The 22012-nt window shown below is 36.1% G+C and overlaps 1 protein-coding gene across 9 annotated transcripts in view; it reads left to right on the top strand.

Moving 5' to 3' along the window:
- col18a1a (collagen type XVIII alpha 1 chain a) overlaps nucleotides 1-22012 on the top strand; it is a 79810-nt gene that overhangs the window by 44946 nt on the left and 12852 nt on the right. For all 9 annotated transcript variants that reach the window (XM_081369567.1, XM_081369566.1, XM_081369565.1 and 6 more), the window contains 8 exons: nucleotides 9024-9565; nucleotides 11934-12017; nucleotides 14139-14201; nucleotides 17359-17434; nucleotides 20552-20676; nucleotides 21029-21055; nucleotides 21337-21534; nucleotides 21862-21888. In XM_081369567.1, coding sequence (XP_081225693.1) covers nucleotides 9024-9565; nucleotides 11934-12017; nucleotides 14139-14201; nucleotides 17359-17434; nucleotides 20552-20676; nucleotides 21029-21055; nucleotides 21337-21534; nucleotides 21862-21888 — 1142 coding nt within the window. The remainder of the gene's footprint in view (nucleotides 1-9023; nucleotides 9566-11933; nucleotides 12018-14138; nucleotides 14202-17358; nucleotides 17435-20551; nucleotides 20677-21028; nucleotides 21056-21336; nucleotides 21535-21861; nucleotides 21889-22012) is intronic.

Genomic DNA, 22012 nt, shown 5'->3' with positions numbered 1-22012 from the left:
GAAAACACTGTTACGATTGCCATGCGATCGGTTCCTGGAGGTACTGTAGCTTTAGCCAAGCACTCCGTGAGGATTTTCTCAAGATCTATACATCATGTTATGTTGTGTGTGGACTCGTTTGAATTGAGACAACCTTCTCTAAATAAAGTTTGCTAATGTTTTGCAAAGTTACAAAGCAGAACTTGTCGTGAAAGCCTCGTGCGTCGGCGGTAACTTTTTATGGTTTTACATTGTCAAATTGCGATCGGTTCGTGAGATCGGCCAAATGTAGGGTCCATTTGCACAATACCATTTTTAAATCTTTTTATGTGTTTTAGCCATTCATTTATACGACAATGGCGTTTTTTTTTTTTTTTTTTACGGGTTTCAAAGTGCAAGTTTTTGAAAACCATATTGTAATCGTCTCTGTGTAAACTACAAAAACACTCATTTATGAAAGCGGTGACGTATTACATGTTCAGTCTATATGCACGTAGTGTTTCTTTACAAAGTGACATCGCCAACTACTGGCCTGGCATCCATAATTCATAGTAATTTTCACAGATCCGTGTGAACAGGCATTGTTTTGACCTGTATGCAAAAAAATGTGAATCCCTAGCTTAAAGTTTTGTTTATCTGTTGAGCGAAATGAAATCGAGAATGGTTGGAAATGTCCTGTAAGTTCATTGGTCAGAGGGTGTGGGGAATCATGACTCTTAACCAACTTGTGAAGCACTGAATACATCCAGTATCAACAGTACACACATCTGTTGAGTACATTTAATTTTCCAATTATATAAATAGGGATCTGCTTAAGATCATTTAGTGTAGCTTAACTTTATTTTAGCAGTTTGAGGAATTAGTGGTAGTGAGAGGTATGATTTAAATTGTGACTTCTCCCTGTGCATTGTAATTCAGATAATCATAGTTTCATACAGTACATGTGGTCAGACTTGGTAAACTTAAAAGAATAAATCCACAAGAGATTGTCAAACAATTTACCATAAAAATACCCCACATTCTTTCTTAACCTACATTTAATTGGGGTATCTTAGAACTGTTATTTGTCAAGTTTAGGTAAATACAGAGAAACACCTCTACACATTACTCTTCTCTAATGCATACTGTTCCTTATCTGAGTATGCAGTTAGTGGTCAAATTGTTAACCTATCCATACATCACCAATAAGCTGGATATATTACATTCCTGTTAAGGCAGTGGAAAGTCCCTTTTACTCTGATTTATTAATAAATAGCAATGCAAGTTAAGCAGAATAATTTTTGGTGCTGTTTGTAGGCATGTTGAAAATGCCATGAGCTCTTCTGGTTGTAAGTTAATTTGGTTTTATTAAATAAAGATGTTCAAAAAGGACTCTGATGTACTTTGCCTGGAACTATGTGTTTTTCTTATTGAAACATGAGCTCTTTTTATTGAATAAATGGTTGGGATGCATACACTTTGATCTTGAGTTGTTTTTGACAGTGAATGCCATTCATATGACTTTTCCCTCTCATTCCAGAGTTTGTTCTTAACGGTGAAGGACAGATAAATGTTCATGTCTCTGTGACTGGAGGATAGAACCATCTGTATTCTAATAAGTATGTCTTTGTGCTGAGACGCCGTAAATGCAGCTTTCAGGTTACATTTTTGGCAGGAGTGACTTAACACAGAATTGCTAGTCCATATGTTCAGGCTGAATTTATGATCGCAATCCTCTGCCAAGTAAATCCTGAGAACATTCAGTTGGTATTTGTGTGGTTTCGTGATAAACATCTAGAAACACGGTTACAGAATAAACTGTCATGTGAAGCAAATGAACATGTATAAATACACAATGAGCAAATAGAGTCATGATGAATAGCTTCGGACCATGGTTTTATATGATAAAAAAACAGCTGAGTCTCTAGCTTGAATTTCAAGTTCTGTTCAAGTACATTATTTTTAGTGCACTGTAAGCTGTGTTTGCTGGGACCAAATGGCCTTTATCTTAAAAGAGTGTCTAAAAAGACTTTATCTTTCAGACAGCTTGTTATATTTACAACTTTGAGTGGACATCATGTTTTATCAAGTCATTCTGAAGTGGCACAGCGGAAGAAATTCAGTTTAGGGTCACAAAGCTGTCACATTTTATTGGGGCAACTACAAATTTAGTGGCCAAAACAATAGTTTGGGGTTTGTAAGATGTTCTTAATATTTTTTGAAAGAAGTCTCTTAGTCTCTCTCACCAAAGCTGCATGTATAGTATTCAATAAAAAAATACTGCAATATAGTGAAATATATTGTATTGTAATATATATATATAGGCTAGTATAAAACTGAATTTGCCAAATGCTAACATAAATGTTGATATGAAAAGTTTCTTATTATTATCAATGTTGAAAATGGCTGCATTTTGTTTCAAATTTCGCTACAAAGCCCTACGTTGTGACAACGTACCCCGTATATTGTGACTTTTGGGGCATGTTGTCACAAAAGTTCAACATGTTTTTAATGAACTTCAATTATTATTTTTTTATCCCCTGGGAATTAATGGTAGAAATGCTTTGATAACTAAGACTATGTGAGCTGACTATTATTGGTCTTCCTATGTTAGCAACTTAATACTAGGTGTAAACAGAGCCTTGTTTTTGTGTGTATGTTTAAATAATCTAGTCATCAGCCTTAATTAAAGTCATCTTAAATAATGGAAACATCTAAATGAAATTAGATTAGGCAGTGTTTTGAGACATTCGAGGCTAATTGGCAGATAAGATCAAACCACAATATTAATGTTTTTTATAATGCAAGCAGCATGTCAGAGGCTTTCTCAGCATCTGTAAAGCTTCCTTGATGGTCCCTGTGGTGCAGCAGACTGCTCATGTTGTGTTCATAGATTTAGTTATGCTAATTATATGGTTCTCATGTTAGCTACATATGAAGGATTTGACATTTATTTCATCGCAAACTGAAAAGTGAATTCCAGGTGTTCTGCTAGTGTTGGAAAGCGTAATTGTCACGCAATAGGTTGTTAAGTGTGACAGTGTCTAGCCATTGTTAGCCTTTGTGAGGCTCTGGGGCCATGTGCAAAGGGCAAGCTAATGTGTAACAGACTGTCTAGTCTTCCTTTAACTACAATTGATTGTTTTTTGGTCAATTAGTCTGTTATTTTAAGGAATTTGCTTTTCTCATCAGAATTCCCTTGGGGCGGACCGGTTCTGGGGAAACTATACACTGAAACCTTAACCTCCCAAGCTACTATACAAGCTAGTTAACTATTAAAGCACTTTAACAGAGCAATTTCTTTTTAGAATATGTGTTTATCTGGCACAAATACAGTCTGAATTATGATGACCGTATTACATTGAAAGATATTGCAGATATTTATGTGTAGACTTTTTTTGTAGACTTTTGTAACTGATTCATGTAAATTGATTTACTAAAATGAATGGAACTTCTCAAAGAACAGATATGTATTGCTTTGATGTACACTACCATTCAAAAGTTTGGAGTTTTTTTAAAATGATTTTGAAAGAAGTCTCTTTTGTTCACCAAGACTGTATTTATTTGATCAAAAATACAGAAAAAAACTATTTCTATTTGAATATATTTTAAAGTGTAATTTATTTTTGTAATGTCAAAGCTAAATTTTCAGCATCATTACTCCAGTCTTTAGTGTCAGAAGGATTTGACGTTTCCTTCAGAAATCATTCTAATATGCTGATTTGGTGCTCAAGAAATATTTATTATTGTCAGTGTTGAAAACAGTTGTGCTGCTTCATATTTTTGTGGAAACTGTGATTCATGTTTTGTCAGAATACTCTAATGAATGGAAGTACAAAAGAACAATCTAAATATTTTGTATCATTTTAAATGTATTAACTTTTGATGAATTTAATGGATCCTTGCTAAATTATTTTAAAAGTAAAGTGGAAAATAGTAGTATAGAGCTACTACAAGCTACTGCAAATTGTTCTGTTCGTAGTTGTCATTACTTTTAGAAAGTTACTCCCTCTCACTCCACGCACACACTTTCATCTTCTGTATGAACCCATCTCATATCCTCCTGTGACTGTTCTGAAAGCTTTCTCAAATAGTGTCACAGATCCTAATGGGGTTATGTAGTGTCTGGACTCCAGTGAAGCTTGTAGATGGAGCTATTAGATTTAGAAAAAATGGTTTCATTGGGAAAATGGAAGCGATTGTGCGAGATTTCTCATTGGGTCAGAGGCCCTCCATGGACCTTTTCCACAACAATAGAGCCTCTGAGTGCCAATAGACAGTGTGCTCAATTCATTCTGTAATGGATCAACTGAGAGGGCAATTCCTGCAATTGCCAAGATGACTCGACTGTCAGAAAAAAGTAAAAATGTGGAAGTGTTGTGTTGAGAATCTTGTCCTCTGTGTCTGTATTGTGCCTCCAAGGTTAAACGGGTTTGCTGGGGTAAATTGGCAGTGTTGATGTCATTGGATCGTACTTCTTCCTTCCATTGGCAAAAGATGCTGTGCAGGTTTCCAATTGCATGGAACTGTATTACAGGCTTTAATGCTGTGTCCAATAAAAGGTACAAGTCAACAAGTCTTTAATACAGGCTTATTTGGCATAATTAGGTCATGTGGCGTTTTGATTGCTGACGTTTGATAAGTGCAAGTGAATGATGCTGATGATTTAGCGTTTTCTGTCAGGATTAAGAAGGGACGCCTACTAGTAAGAGGCTCTTAAAGCTTTAGGATAAACTGATTATAGCTCACATCTTATTTAAAATGCTTGATTAGAAATTGCATTCTGAGACAGCCTTAGATTAAAACGGCAAACTTATGTAAACTAATCTAACATCAAGCTAAAATTCGCAGAGCAAGTTAGAAGTTACTTGTTTATGTTGCCTTTAGTATATGTGGGCTTGAAAGGGAGAGTTACACTTTTTAATTTCAGTTCAGTTTGAAGTGCTATTGAAGGTGATGAATATAGTTTAAATTATGCAACAATATAAACAATTAAGCAGTTTTCAATAATATTTCAGTTTTATAAGACCATTTGTCATTTAGATATGCCTCAAATACTCTCAGCATGTGGACTCCGCCCCTTTATGTAATATGCCCTGATCAGCTATAATTTGAGAAAGGACTTCAGCGTTTATCATGAGCCCTTAAGTCATATTTTGATGGGTGACTTTGTTGTTTAACGTCATATTTGTGTTTTCAGTAATAAATCCACCCAGAAAGGTAATAGTTTTTATTTTTGCTTTAACCAACCCATTTAGTTTCGAAGAGGTCAAGAACGCTAGTATGGATCAAAAGATAAACAGGCACTTTATTTAATTAAAAACGCTAATATTTAACTCTAACAAGGTGGCCCTTAAAGATCTTCACCATATTACAACAGGCTAGTAAAACATTGACCACATACTGATGTCAAGGTTGGTTTGTTTGGTGAACATATGGATGCCACATCAGTCTCATCAGCAGTGTGTGACATGGAAAGAAGTTAATAGACTAAAACTAGTTACTTTGTTTTGTACAAAATCAGATCAACCAACTGAACTGACATAATGTTTTTAGACAAAAGATTTACTTTCAGTAAGAATAAATTGTGCCTGTACTCTGTAAGATCTATGTTAACAAATTAAATTGTTATTATATTTATATATTTTTATTTGAAATATGTTTTATATTTTAATTATTTTTAAATAATTTTAATTAATTTTACAATTTTTGGTATGTAACATACTTATTTCAATCAGTCAATTCCCGAAAAATAAAATCAGGTCTAATCCTAAATCCCCCAATACATTATGCATCAGTAAATCGGTTGCATCCATTTACTTTAAAACTATTCTGTCTTTCCTAGTAATTATGATGCTGTCAAAAATGGAAGCACTTTTCAGTTGTAAAAATAAGTCTTTATGATAGTCGGTAGTGTCAAATATCTGGGCTGTTGTATTCATGTACAAGAGCAGACGCACATGGCCTCAGGGACTTCTGTATGTTATCCCGGCACACATCTGGATTCTGGCATTAGAATTTATTGCCTGCTGTCAGAGAAGCAACAGTTTCTGGTTTTCCCTAAAGTGATTTTCATAAGCCCAACATGTCTCAGAAAAATTTAGTCTTGTATTGATGTGGCCATTAGCCATTCTGAACGCTGGTTTAGCATGTCTGCTGTTTACACAGCAACACCTGAACATGTGCAGGAATGCGAGGTTAGCTCCAAAAGCTCCTCCTCTTCTAAGCTTGTCATTATACTGTCATGATCTAAAGACATGGGTCACTCTTTGAATAGTGAAACTCAGAACAGTGTTTCACCTGTGTCTAGTTAAATCAACCCAAAGAATAGGGTTGATTCTTTGGTTTACACCAAAACCAAACGTAAGTGTTTTCTTTTCTAATCCTTTCATGTGCAACAAAGGCAAGAGTTTTTTTTAACTCATAACAAAAAGCACCATCTGAAGAACTTAATGATGAATATGTAAGCCCCTAAAGGTCTTTGATCTTTGTTTGATAAATAAGACCATGTGGTTGTGAGTTATACTTGGTAGTCTTTTTCAGAACTTCAGAAAGTCAAGTCATGGTTTAAAACATTTATTTTTCAACATGAAAGCAGCTCAAAGTTCTAGAAGTTGAACATAAAGTAATTCTCTATGTTTCTGCAAATGATTACAAAACACACATTTATGCATTAGCATAATGAGCACTTAATTTGTATGTTTTTTTATTTTTTTATTTAGGGTTTTGTTTTAGCTGTCTTTTCATGCTGTTTTGTTTTGTTTTGTTTTGTTTTTCTTTTCATGCTGTTTGGTTTTGGTTTTATTCATGCTGTTTTGTTTTGTTTTGATTCGTTTCATTAGGGTTTTGTTTTGTTTTGTTTTGTTTTGTTTTGTTTTGTTTTGTTTTGTTTTGATGCCGTTTTGTTTTCCTTTTCATGCTACATGTGCTTTGTCTAACAAAACAAAATCATCTTCCGTATGATAGAAAAAGGAGGGCTGTTTTAACAAGAAACACACTGTCCTTGCTCAAAAGCAGAATTGTCAGAGGATGCAGTGTGTTTGTTTGGCTGTGTGTGTGTGTGTGTGTGTGTGTGTGTGTGTGTGTGGAGGCAGGAAGGTTCTTAAGCTGTCCAGCTGTAACCTCACACCTTTCCCTCCTCCTCATGACATGTCAGCACATGGAGCCTGTGATGTTTCCATGTCTAGCTTATCTTCACAACTAGCTAAATATGTCTGTGTTGAGTGATATTAGCATGAGTTTGAAGATTTCTATCCATGGTTTTTTAGTGCAAGCCTTTTGATCTCACCCAATAGTCTTGACTTTGATTTATATATATAATCATCTGCAAAAAGTAGTATCCAGTGATGTTTTTTTTTTTTTTTTTTGAATTCTTTTTTTATTTTATTTTTATTTTATTGAAATTGGTTGTCTCTAAAACTTCATTTAGGAATTTAAATTATTTTGAATCCTTTGTGTCAACTACTGATAACATGACTTTTATTTTGGAGAAACCTATATTTGTAGTAGTTGGCATGAAACTTCCATTTCTCAGGTCAAAACAAGTTTTATATCCTCTTGAGTAAAGTATAAAGTTCTTATTGCAGCCTCATGGGTCTTATAAAATCAATTTTTTAGCTTGTTCACAGTATAAATCATTAACATTTTTACTTTGAAGGTATCAGTGCATTACATACATAGTGTCTGGGAACAAAGGGGTCACTTTCTATTAAAACTGGGCGATGAATGTACATTCTTGTTAAATCTAAAGGGTTGTATTTTTTTCAGGATATCAAAAATTCCCACATAAAATAGACTATTCTTTAGAGAGTCAGCTGTCTGTTTAATTGACAAATTTTCCTTCTAAAGAAAAACTTTAGCTCACCAAAGATTAGGGCTGGATATCGTTCAAAATCTTTCTACTGTATATCGATACCGGTACCTTGACTTCGATACTGGTTCCTGAATGATACTTTTTTAGAAAAAAAATAAAACATTTATGAAATATGTTTTAACAAGATTACATTTGCCTATATATTAACTAAAATAACTTTGGTTTTATTTTTTTACTTTTTTTTTACAGACAGCGCTCAAGCACACGCATAAGCTTTTTTTCAAGTCGTGAAAAAATTGCAAGGAGACATTTTAATTGTTTATTAATAAACTAGTGTTTTTTGAGTCAGTGTTGGCTGCAAAGATGAATTTGACTTTTCTGACTCGTTATCTCTGCAGTATAGTGAACGTGCGCGTATAGAGAGAAATACACGTTTCATTTGGATTACATAATCAGATCGTATTTGTTTTCGATTCAAATTGGTTTTCTTTAAAAGTAGACATTTCAAGCTTTCTATAGGCCTATTTCTCATGTCTGTGAGGCTAGTAGCTTATACGGTGAGTTTTGGTTCATTTGTGACGCGCTCCAGTTCTTCTTGCAGTTGAAGACGGAGTAACTTTCTGCTCTTAAGTTTATTCTGTGCACTGTCAAGTGCTTCATCAGATTTGTCGTGTTGTTGGTCTTGGTAGCAGTTATCTTGTCGCAAATATTGCTTCGCGCACTCTTGGCATAGAGCTTGGTGAAATGTAGCCACACTTTTGATCTTTTCCACATCTTTTCCATCTATAGGGGTTGGGACGCATACACACTCCAGCCTCACGTGTGACCCACCTCTCTGGGCATAACCGGTGTAAACTACTGTTTTTTCTTGACGCCTCGCCACAGCCAATCATGCCCTTAGGTTTCGAAATCTGGTACCGAACTACAAGACATTATTTGATACTTGATGGTATCGAGGCAATTCGGTCGGTGCCTAAAAAGTATTGAGCTCGATACCCAGCCCTACCAAAGATATTACAGTATGTACAGTACAGCCAAAAATAATACTTTCTCACAGGATTTCACAACTAAAGTCAATACTCACTGCTTGATTTCCCATCTCAGCTGTTGAACACTTTACACTACAATATTTGTTTGAGCAGACTAATAAAGTGCTTTTAACCTAGCCCGAGCCTGCTGCCCATCCCTGACCATTCACTTTTGCATTGTTCTTTGTAAAGTCCCTTCATATTCTTTTCCTTTCCTTCCACAGAAGAAAGTGGAGTGTCGCTGTTACAGTTAATTGGCGATCCTCCACCTGATGGCGTCTCCAAAGTCTTTGATAATGATAACAGCCCTGGCTATGTGTTTGGCCCAAGCTCCAATGTGGGACAGTCAGCTGCGGCCCACCTGCCCAACCCCTTCTACCGTGACTTCTCCCTCATCTTCAACATAAAGCCCACGTCCACCAACCCTGGCGTCATCTTCTCCATCAGTGACCCAACCCAGAACATCATGTATGTTGGTGTGAAGCTGTCGGCAGTGGTGAGGGGCAAGCAGAATATTATCTTCTACTACACTGAGCCTGACTCGCAGAGTTCATACGAGGCGGCCAAATTCTCCGTGCCCTCCATGGTGAACACCTGGACCCGGTTTTCCATCAGTGTTTTGAATGAGCAGGTTTCCCTCTACTTCAACTGTGACTCAGACCCTCAAGTCATCAATTTCGAGCGGTCCCCAGATGATATGGACCTGGATGCCGGAGCTGGAGTGTTTGTTGGCCATGCCAGTGGAGCAGACTCAGATAAGTTTTTGGTATGTACACAGGCCATGGTTTAATATAATTGTATCCCAGTGAAAACAAGTCAAATGAAGGTTAACTTAGGCTAGAAAAGGGAAAGTGCAATAAAAAATTGCTGTGGTTGAGTGACTCCTACATGATTTGATTGCTCAAATTGGCCTGTTTAAAAAACAACATACATTCTGTGGTTGTAAAAAAGTCCACTCGTCTTTCCTTGTTTGAGTAGAGTAGTTAATTGCTTTAAGAAACCACAGGGGAGCAATTAGCTCCTGTGTGGTAGTGTCCAGCAGCTGACCCCACAGCTTGATCTCAGATCAGTGAGAACCAGTCGACCGCTACCCTATTCTTTTTTCACTATTCTTTATTTTATTTTATTTGTAATTATTTTTATTCAATTATTTATTTATCATTTATTCAGTATGTTTTATATTTATGAAATATATTATATATTTATATGTATTTTAAAATGTAATTTAATATTTAATGCAATTTAATTTCTTTAATTTCTTAATTTCAATTTAATCTCTATATATTTATTAATTTAGTTTTATATATTTAGTATATATTCTATGTATTACTTATGTATTTATTAATATTTATTTTAAAATGTTATATTTAGTGTACTTTCATTGGCTACATATTTATTTCTTTATTCCTGGATGATTTATGTTTAATATTTAATAGTTTAATATTTAATAGTTTAATAGTTATTTAGAGGCATATTTGTCATGGTCCTAAATAAAAACTCAAGATATTTTTTTTGTCTGGATCACAGGAAATATATGTTACGTTCTTGATAAAAATATTGAGTTTTTATTGAAAACATTACAAATATAAGTGCCTCTAAATAACTTAATATTAAACATAAATCATCCTAGAATAAATAAATAAATATGTAGCCAATTAAATTACATCAAAAAAATATTTTATATTATACTACTCATATAAGCCAGCAGATTCTTAACCAGTTGCTGATCTGTGAAGAAATGTGATTGAATATACTGCCTTGTGTTCTGCAGTTATGCTAGTGCTTTCAAGCATATTGTTCAATAACCATAGTGAGGCAACTGAGGCAGCAGGAATGCCTCATATTTCCCAGAGCTCATAATGTCCACTCAAAAGCAGATGGATCTTGTTCAGTTCAGTATGACTCCTTGTTTCATGTGGCTTCCATTTCCTGTGGGAACTCCACCATAAGTAGATGGCCATCATAATTACAGACCTGATTAGGCAGGATATGATTGCTATTCCATCCCTCTCATTAAGAGCATGTGCTTATCTGCAGAACTGTGGGGAAATCAGGCCTGTAAATCTGACCCTGTGTTGGGGCTGTAAGAGGGTCTCGGTGGAGGTCATAACGTGACACAAAAGGACAATTAAGACATCTTAAAGCTTCCTTCACTGCATTCTGCTCCTAAACCTTTGACCTTAGTTCGTGAGACATGAGAGGGGAAGTCCTGTCAGATCTAACCAGCAACTTAAAACTTATTACCCCAAATAAAGGGATCTTGAATGGAGATCAACTTAAAGACATAGTTCATCCAAAAATGAATCGCACCAAACTTGTATGGTTTTCTTTCTTTTGTAAACCACCAAAGGAAATATTAGGATGTTTATTCTGTTCTTGATGAACATAAATGGTTAGCAGACATTTCCAAACAATTACATGAAGCAAAACCAAAGTACCCTAACAGTCGTCCATACACTATACTTCACATATTCTGGAGCCACATGATAGCTTTGTGTGTGAAATAAACCAAAACTGAAGTAATTTGCTACCTCATTTATGAATAACGGCTTAAATGTTGGTCCTTCTCAAAGTTATCATATGGCTTCAGAAGACTTCAAATGGACTGCTTTTATTGTGCTTTTTGTCATTTACGGAGCTTTTGGACCCCATTCACTTTTCATTGTATGGAAAAGAGCAGCGTCAACATTCTGCTAAACACCTCTTTTTGTGTTCCACAAAAGAAAGTAAGTCAGAAAGGTTTGGAACAACATGAGAGTGATTAAACGCTGGCTGAATTTTCATTTTTTAGATCAACTATCCATTTAATGAGACATGTATGTTAGCCATTGAATGTAGGAATGTGTTGTTTTGGTGGATTGTATTGAATGTTATCCCCATCTGTGTTGAAATTGTGCCGCAAACCATAAAAGGGAAATCCCACATGGAGACAGATAGCCATGTGTTTGAAAAGTAAGATATCAGGCACACATTGTTATCTGACTGCCAGCATTTCTGTCGTGGAAGGCATTAGCATGAAAAAGAGCAGTGTATTCAGTCTCTAATGAGCAGCTGCCATTCAACATGGACTATATGTCACCACACCTGCCATGACCATCAAAATAAGCTTACCAATCTGTGCTTGTGTATTCTAGGGTGTTATCGGTGATCTGAGGGTGGTGAGAGACCCTGGGGCGGCTGAGCGGCACTGTGAAGAAGATGAGGATGACTTCGATGCGGTAAGAACACAAGTTCTCTAATGAGAGCAAGTGTGTTTTCACACCTGGCTCATTTGGAGCATTTGTTTTGGAACCTAATGCATTTTTTCCCTTAGTTTGGTTTGTTTAGGCATATATGAACACTGCAATTGCGCTCAGATCTGAACCAAGATAATCGGTCAGAGATGGCTTAGATGAGGTGGTCTCGGTCTGATTGAAAATGAACCCTGGAGCAGTTCGGTTGTGGTGAGAAAGCAATCTGACCCAATGGACCAACAAACCAAGCTGTGTTATAATTCATAATGGGAAATGTTTTATGTAAAAAGTAGCAGTGTCTGATTTTGTGGGTGGGAACATCACAAAATGTATTTCCATCAAGAGAAATAAGATCTTGTATTGACAATGCAAGAGTCAAGCACTCTGTACAGTCTGTTCCAGCACATCTCAAAGACTTTCAATGAATTTAAGGTCTGGACTCAGAGGTGCCAATTCATGTGTGAAAATGATTCTTCATGCTCCCTCCCAACCCACACCATGGCCATATTCCTGGATGACAATGTCAAGATTCTTCATGCTCCATCCGAACTATTCTTCCACAATTTGAGCCTGATGAATCTTGACTTTGTCATCCTGGAATATGTCCATGATGTGTCATCCTACATGGTTGTTTAAGAAATGAAAAGCTACACACTCCATCAGTTTGGGTTAGAAGAACTGTTGCCAAATATATAACATGCTAGACACATAATAATCAGTGCAATAATGATCCAGTCATAGACTTTTATACATTTGCCTATTTATATATTTTTTGGCTGGGCAGTGTATATTCATATACATATGTGTGTGTGTAACAACAGCTACAGATAACGCTACAATAAGCTCTAGGAGCTAACTTGTCTGTCCATTTAGAAGGATGATGGAACATAAACAGGTGTACTCTGACTAATGAGAAGACAGTTTACTTATGTGACATGCATAAACACATTTTGGTATGCTTTGTTGAGAGTTGAGCGGTTCTAAAATGGGTGATTAAACCAACGAATAGCTAATGCAGTGAGGTGAGAAGAACTGAAATTGGTTTCTTGGAGATCAGTGGAAAAAGCAAGGTCTTTAAATAACCGCATACTCAAACAAGTGGATTGTCTTTTTAAAAAAGGAAAGCTTGGTGTGTGTGTGTTCGGTTTTTATTGCTCACCCAGTTGTTATGTAGTCTTTTTTTTAAATGAGACCAGAGTGAAAGGAATAGATCGCCTGGTGCGCAGTTTTGCCCAGGCGACTCATCTTAGGTTTGATGCGGCATCACTTTACATTTATATTTATTCATTTGGCAGATGCTTGTATCCAAAACGACTGACAGTGCATTCAGGGTATACATTTCATCAGTTCTTTGTTTCCTGGGAATTGAACCAAAGCCCTCCCAAATTAGCTACATTTACATTAAACACAATTAAAGCTTTGTGGAATAAAAAAAAAACTTCTTCTTTGAAACACAAAACAAGATGTGGAGACAGAATGTCTGAGATCTTTTCCAGACGACACAATTTCATTTATACTGCTAAGCTCCAAAAAACATCATGAAATCATCACAAAAGTTTTTTCATGTGACTTGTGGCCTATATTACAACTCTTCTGAAGCCAAATGATAGCTTAACTATACTGTACTGTATGTGAGGAACACATTACAAACGTAAGAATCAATTATGAACCTGCCGCAAAGCATCAAAAGGTGCAATTTTTCACTTTCACACAGGTCTAAAAGAGATTTAAGAGCTCAAGCAGAGAGGAAGATTATTGGACATTATGCTTAACATCTCTTTTGGTGTTACGTGGAAGAACAAAAACAATATGGGTTTGGAATGACATGAGGGTGAGAAACTGTTCATTTAAAGGAGTACCTGGAGTGTTTGTCGACTGATTGCTATCTATCTGCGGCTGATGTGCGTGCTTGGAATTCACTTCCATTCATTTTCAAGAAAAGAATGTGTTGCCTCAAGTTAGGTTTTCCACAGGATAAATGCCTATCAGTTTGACCTATGACGTACTACATGCCCTCCAGCTGTCTAGAAAACAGTGTGATGAAATGACCCTTTCTCATTGTTAACATTCTAAGAGAATTTATGCAGTTTTCCATTCAACCCTCAGAATCTGCAGGGATCAGGTGATTATGGAGCAAGTGGAGATGGAGACAGACCACCATCAGTCCAGGTATTGCCTTCATTTTGCTTGTTGTGCTTTGTTTGATAACCATGTGAAGCCAAGCTCACAATTTGTAATCTTGTTGTGATCGATTTAATTTCCACATTTAAATGATGATCCCGAGATTCCGGGCTATTTACAAAGTTCTGACTGGTCTGTCATTGTACACTTGCTCATCTTCTGGGGGAAAGTCCCAGATGTACGCTATTATCTCCAGACCAATCCCAGATGTTAAAGCCCATCTTCCCATGCCTTGTGTTACTAATCCAGAAATAGGCCATGTGGAAATTGAAATGAACCCTTGCTACTGATGTGCGAGGCCCTGTCTGAGCATGCCAGAGCTAATTACAATGGAAAGAAACCAGGTGGCTCTTAGGTGTGGACCGCAAGGATTGTCTTCCATAAGAGTCTGCTTTTTGTTTGACTGGTTTATTCATCAGTGCTAAAGTGTAGTGCAATTTGAGAACATTTTGGCCATTTTTTTGTGTTTGAATTTTATGAGTATATTGTACTTGTTTGGAGGTTGCCGTTTCTTTCCTTTCACTTACAAGTATTTATATTTGTTTGAACATTTTTTAAACAGCTGCTTCTAACCGTGTAATTTTAAATTACACAGCTTTTGTTTGCCTTACAGTATGTAATGCATTTTAACATGCTGTGACAGAAACAGAGACAGCATTTTCCAAAGTGCTGTAAAGTAAACTTTCCTTTATCTTACCATGGAATCCATTTTAAAGGATGCCACATTCCCCCCTGGGACATTTTCCACGCTTGTTTCACAGTCAATCCAACCCTGCTTGGATGTTAGAAAGTGCATTTGAGGAGAGGGCACCTGGTGGACATGCATTTTTGCATGACAGCCTCTTGTGTAGGCCTAATTTTGTGTAATCCAATTTCATGAGATTATTATATCTAGTGGAAGAGAAGTAGTCTTGTGAGAGTGGTAAACAGTTTGACTTCATTACACTTTTTCTATGAAAAAGAAAAGAAATTACATTTTAGCATGTCTATTTTTATTTTAATTTGTTCTCAAAATCATTAAGGATACCTAGAGAAGGCTATGGTCCAAAAGTCTGAGACGATAAATGATATTGCATTTAAATTTAAGAGATTGGTAACTGACTTTATTTAAAATACTTTGTATTGCAAATTATTATATATAAAATAACAATTTGAGGGAAAACTTGAAGAGTGAACAGAATTAAATATAGAAATTAAACTTTAGAATTACAATATTACAGTATATATATATATATATATATATATATATATATATATATATATATGTATATATATATATATATATATGTATATGTGTATATATATATATATATATATATATAAAATGAATTATGTCAGTTCTATGCCATTAATATGATTATTTTTCACTTTCACTTTCAATACACAAATTTGACATTAAAAGTAAGAGTTTTCAGATATGATTTTACAAGTTTAAAATATTTGTATTTTTTCCACAGTATAAATGGGTCTTTAGAATTTAAAATATCATCATATTTTGTGGAATCAAATAGTTTGAAAACCTCTGATCTAGACTCCTAAGTTTACTGAAGTGTTCCAACCTATAACAACAACAGAATAATCCAGTACATTCCAAGTGATGATCTAAATTGCTCTCCTGGAAGACCATGATGCAGAAAACACATGGCAGCAAAGAATGGCCCCTTTTTTAATGCACAAGGAAATATCCTTCTGTGCCATATGATCTCCTCCATATCCTCAACTCCTCCAGCATAACTCAGTGTAATGTGTTCAAGGTCAGATTGTTCCACCTCCGCAGCAGTGACCGTGATGGCAGATGTTTAGCAGCCCCTCCTCATCTAGCCAGACAGACCCCTAGCTGCCCACTCCTGACCTCTATCTTTAGACCCCGGGACCCGTGGCCTGCATTCCCCAAGACGGCCGTTCTCTTAGTCCAAAAATACACGCTGTCAGCATCCTCTCACACTGGCCATCAGAGCACTCCATGTCCTCTCGGCAAAGTCTCCTTTTTCTCAATCCTGGCGTGAAATCTGAGGATCAGAGTGTTCTAGAACCCGATGCCTGGTATTTCATCAGTGGGTTCTGCCGTTTCAGCAGCGCGTGTTTTGTAAAGTGCGAGGTCAGGCCCTCGTTGTGTCTGCGCTTCAAATGGCAGCTTTTCTTCAAGGACCTTTGTTAACTGTTAGCTGTACAGTATGTCTGAATCTCGCTCCCAGTTGGTTGAACGCGGTGTGTGAGTAAATATCTGTGCTGTCAGTGCCACGGTTCTTTGATTTGCCACATCAGGTGCCGTCTAGTGTTTTAAGATGGTCATGGTTGTATTTGTCAAGGTGTTTGTACATAATCAGGGAAATGAAATTAAACTGTCGGAACAGGTATGAAAGGAATAAGCGGTGATGTACTTATTAATATTGTTTGGATTTTCATGGCATTTAGTCCATGTCTCTTAACTTTAAGGAAATGTATACTCTAGTTTTCCCCTAAACATAGCAAAGTAGAAATATCTAAATGTCCTTAAAACAAGATCAATTCACATGAGAAGCAAATCTGCTAGACATATTAAGTCTTTTTGAGTCAGATAAATGAATACTTTTATTAAGCAAGGATGCATTAAATTGATCAAAAGTGACCTTAAAGACAGTTATAATGTTACAGATGATTTTTATTTGAAATATTCTTATTCTTTTGAACTTTCTATTTGTCAAAGAATCCTGAATACTAGTTTCCACACATCTGTTTTCAACATTGATAATAATGTGATTTTTTTTTTCTTGCGCAATAAATCAGCATATTAGCATGATATCTGAATTCTGATCATGTGACTGAAGACTGGAGTAATGATGCCGAAACTTCAGCTTTTCCCTCAGGAATATGTATATATATATATATTTTTTTTTTTTTTACAAAATACACTTATTTACAAGATAAATTATTTGAAAACAAGCAATAATATCTAATATTTACAACAGTTTTGCAAATTTGTGTTGTTTTAAGGATGCTTAGACTTTTTTACTTGGGAAAACAAGATAAGGCGCTCTTTAAGAATGTGCATTTTTATCAATGTACATGCTGTTATTTCTGTACATTGCATTTCAATGTTGATTGACTGTCTGATTTGCAGTTTATTTATGTGAATTGGTATATTAATGATACGTATCACTTTCAGCCGACGCCTCCCTCCTCTCGGCCGATCCAGCAGCCACCGGTGACCAGCAGAAAGACTGTTGAGAAGCAGCAGACAGGTGAGCTTTCTCTGTTCAGTGTCAGGTCTGAACTGGTCTGTCTGACAGCACTGCTCACCAGTAGCATTTATTGCTCTGTTGAACTCTTCAGTGGCTTGGAGTAATGCATTTTTGTGCTTTTGTTGGTTAATTTACAACTTGTTGATAGTAATTTTGTTCAAGAAAGAAAACATTTGGGCTGCATACTTATCTTACACATCTGAAAAGAACAGTATCCTCGGTTTCACAGACTAGTCTAGTCTAGTCCCAGACTAAAATGCATGTTTTAGCTGTTTTAACTGAAAGCAACTTGCACTGAAATATCTTAAAATATGTCAGTGCCATTGTTTTGTCTCAAGATTCGCATCACGTTTATAAAAGCTACTTAAATGTCCTAATTGCACTAAGGCCTAATCCTGGCTTAATCTAAGCACTGTCTGTGAAACCAGGCCAAAGTGTTGCAACTAGCAAGTTCAGTTTGTTAATCACTCATGTTACTCAAAGTACATTTTCCCCAACTGGTCAACCAGGTCTAAGCTAGTGTTTTTAGCAGGGTATTGAAGGCAAGGAGATTTATAAATTAATTTGAGGTTTAATTTTAGTATTACTCATGAAACTGTGTGTTTTTATGGAAGGAGCCACTGTGGTATTTGGCTCCCTCTACTGGTGTGACGCAATGAGAAAATGTCTTTTTACATTTAATTGCAAAAGTATTCTTTAGAGGTGTGTTATTCTAATTTTATAATAAATGGCTTATACCCAAGGATGGATTATGGCCCATGCCAATGGTGCAATAATGCAGTTTTGATGTGTACAAAATCTACATTTGTCATTGTTGAAAACTGTAATTAAGTTGTTGTTTTACTTCTTATATTTGTAAAAATGTATATTTGTATAAATTAATATTGTCAAAAAATCTCACATTTATGATCTACATTTTCGATTTTTTATCTGCCACCTTACAAAGTTAAATTTATGAAAAGCTGAAGTTGTAGTTTTTAGATATAAAGTCACAATTATGAGAGATACAGGTTTTATATCACAATTACAGAATGTCACATAATTCAATAATACAAAGTCACATAATAATAATATTGTTATTATTATTGTATTTTTTAAATATATATTTAAAATAAGATTTAACATCAGATTTTTGGGGGTTGTTTTTACTTCCTGTGACATGGTGTGTGGGCAACAAGGGAGGCTGGTGCCCAATGGCCTTGTAGTAGGATTGACCATAATCCATTCTTACTTGCTTCAACAATCATCTACATTACTTTTAAAATGGTTTGCTATGTGATCTTTCCTCATAATGAGCTGAATTGGGAAGTTTTCATGAACATTAGGATCAGTCGATTCCTCTCGGCAAACTTCTGGCTCCTACGGCGGTTCTCGAAAAACATCTGGTTCATATGGGGATTCCCGAAAAACTCCTGTCTCTTATGGTGATTCTCGACAAACATCTGGCTCATATGGTGATTCTGAACGAACTTCTGGTTCATATGGTGATTCCCAACGAAGCCCTGGCTCATATAGTGGTTCTCGACAATCATCTGGCACGTATGGTGGTTCTCGACAAACTTTTGACTCAGATGATGTTAGCAAGCAAACCTCGGGGTCGTATGAGGATTCTAGAAAAGCTTCAGACTCTGTTGACTACTCTCTAAGAACGTCAGGCTCAGCTGATGATGGGATACGGTATTCTGTGGAGTCCAGACTGGCTTCTGCAGGTCCAACAGGTAATAAAAAGATGAAAATCTCTCAGATGGACTTGGGACATTCTGGATAGAAATTCTCAGCAGAATTTCTACATGATGCTTTGCATGAAATACTGGCAAAAAGCTGTGGATGCCCAACAAGGACTGCAGCAAACCGGGTGCAAGTGATAGTGTTGCTGCATATGTATGTTGTTTATTGCACATATGTATGTTTGTTGTTTAATGCTAGCATAATTGATATAGGGCATTTGTATTGACGGATTGCTCATTCAGCTGCTTATAGAAGCTTCTGCTTGTTGGCATATTCTTGAATATGTGGAGTTTGGCCCATCTTCCTTGTCTATTGTCATGTTTTATTTTTATTTTATACAACTAGATTATTTTAGGTTGAAAATCACAGAAACATGTCCAGGTCATGTTTCACAACAAATAAATTATATATAAAAAAGACATAAGCCTTTTTAGGACTATTTAGATCTTCTACATTCTGACATTATTTTTATAATAATTAAGCACATTTCCCCCTAAATGTCTTATTGTCATAATGTCTGTATGTATGATTTACTTGTACTGTCAGTTGTGTTCCTGTTGCTGTAATAGTCTTATTTTTATATTTCAGCGTGAAATAAATGCCACACACCAAATACTAGCATGATGTATACTTAACCATTTAAATATGTAATTATTTTTCAGCATTATTTAGCATTTTGGTAATGAAAATTAACATGAAAACTTGTGTATATCACAGTTAATCTTAATGGTCTTAGAATAGGCTTTATGTCCTTAATGCAAAATATGATTTCTTACTTTTAATTTTGAGTAAGATTTAAGGGATAGTTCACCCAAAAATACAAATTCTGTCATTAATTACTCACCCTCATGTCGTTCCAAACCCGTAAGACTTTCATTCATCTTCGGAACACAAATAATCTTTTTGATGAAATCTGAGAGCTTTCTGTCTTTCCATTGACAGCTACATATAAACATTGATTAGCGAACATTAACAGAAGCTCAAACGTGCTGCTTAACACGAGAATGAACCTCATTGGTTCCCGCATGTCAAGCGAACGTGCTTGAGCTTCCGTTTACCACAACTGATGTGTGAGTTGATGAATGTTTTTATGTGAATAAAAGCCTAAATTCAGTCTTCTTCAGAAAATTTGGACTAAACCGCTCAATTCATATGGATTAGTTTTACGATCTCTTTATGAACTTTTTGAAGCATCAAAGTGGTAGTTAGGGACAGAAGGCTCTCAGATTTCATCAAAAAGATCTTCATAGTGTTGCGAAAGATGAATGAAAGTCTTATGGGTTTGGAACGACATGAGGGTGAGTAATTAATGACAGAATTTTCATTTTGGGTGAGCTCTAACTTTAATGCATGATTTTTATATTAATAAAGTCATTTTCAAATTTACAGGTTCTGTTGGTGCAAGAGTAGAGAAAGGAGGCAAAGGAGAGAAGGGTGCCAAAGGTGACAGGGGCCTTACGGGGCCAAAGGGCGATTCAGGATCTGTGTCTGGTGGCGCTGCAAAAGGAGATCAGGTCTGTTGAGTAGTGTGAACATCTATCTATCTATCTATCTATCTATCTATCTATCTATCTATCTATCTATCTATCTATCTATCTATCTATCTATCTATCTATCTATCTATCTATCTATCTATCTATCTATCTATCTATCTATCTATCTATCTATCTATCTATCTATCTTCAGTACGTTCTATTGTGTGTGATATAGTGCACCTGTCTTTACTTGAATTTTTTTTTTTTTTTTGTCCTTCAAAATTCTCAGTAATGTGTGAAGTCATTGATGGGGAGCTTGAATGTTCAGCCATCTGTTAGAGTGGTGCGAGTGGCAGACAGGTCAATCATTTTTGTCTGTGTGTTTTCACAGGGTGTCGCAGGAGAGAAAGGAATGAAGGTTTGTTGCGATGCTTATACCTAGACATAACTGTGACAATGTGAATTAAAGGAATAGTTTGTGCCAAAATCACAAATTTAGATAATGAACAAACAGAAGAAATTTTTACTTTGTGTTTCATGAAATTACTTTCTAAAAAAGTACAAAATTATCATTTTGGGGCTGAATTATACCTTTAAGCATCTCTCTTTAATGCATTTTTTTTTTTTACAGACATTTATGCTGATTTTCTCACAGTAAGGTTCACCCATGCTCAAATCTCTGTTACCTTTTGGTTTCAGGGCAATCCTGGTTTTGGTTATCCTGGATCAAAGGGTGACCGTGGTCCTGCTGGGCCTCCAGGGCCTCCCGGTCCCCCCGGGCCCAGTACAGAGGTAGAGGTGAGAGGAGATGGGTCAGTTGTTCAAAAAACGGCAGGACCAAGAGGACCACCTGGACCTCCAGGACCCCCCGGCCCTGCTGGAACTGATGGGGAGCCGGTGAGTAGCTCGCAGAGAAAGGAATGGTTCATTTACTGCCTCTGTTTTCTATTAGCGAATACATTTACATTTAAAAGGAACAGCGTTATACCATTTTCAAGCTGCATATGTCAGAAGTGGTCTTGTATTTGCCGTTAATGTGTTAGCACAGTAATATATCCCTATAGTGTTCCCCATCACAAGCAGAGAATGATGTTAATACAGGTTTAAGATATGCATCATTGCAAACACAAAGGCGCATTGTGTTTCTGTCCTTGAGACTATGCATAATGCATCGGGCATTGGTCATATCTGAACTAAACTAATATTCTATCCTCTCTTTTATAGGGTGACCCTGGTGAAGATGGAAAAGCTGTAAGTAATGCATTTCATAAACTCTCTTATAAAACAGACCTGGGTCAAGTACATTTCTCAGTATATCTGAATGACATTATTCTTCTGAAATAATACCTGCTAGTGTATACTATACTTGTTGGTG

Source organism: Scardinius erythrophthalmus, assembly GCF_964197995.2.
Source record: "Scardinius erythrophthalmus genome assembly, chromosome: 6".
Taxonomy (NCBI): Eukaryota; Metazoa; Chordata; class Actinopteri; order Cypriniformes; family Leuciscidae; genus Scardinius; species Scardinius erythrophthalmus.
This window is presented reverse-complemented; position numbering and strand designations above follow the sequence as displayed.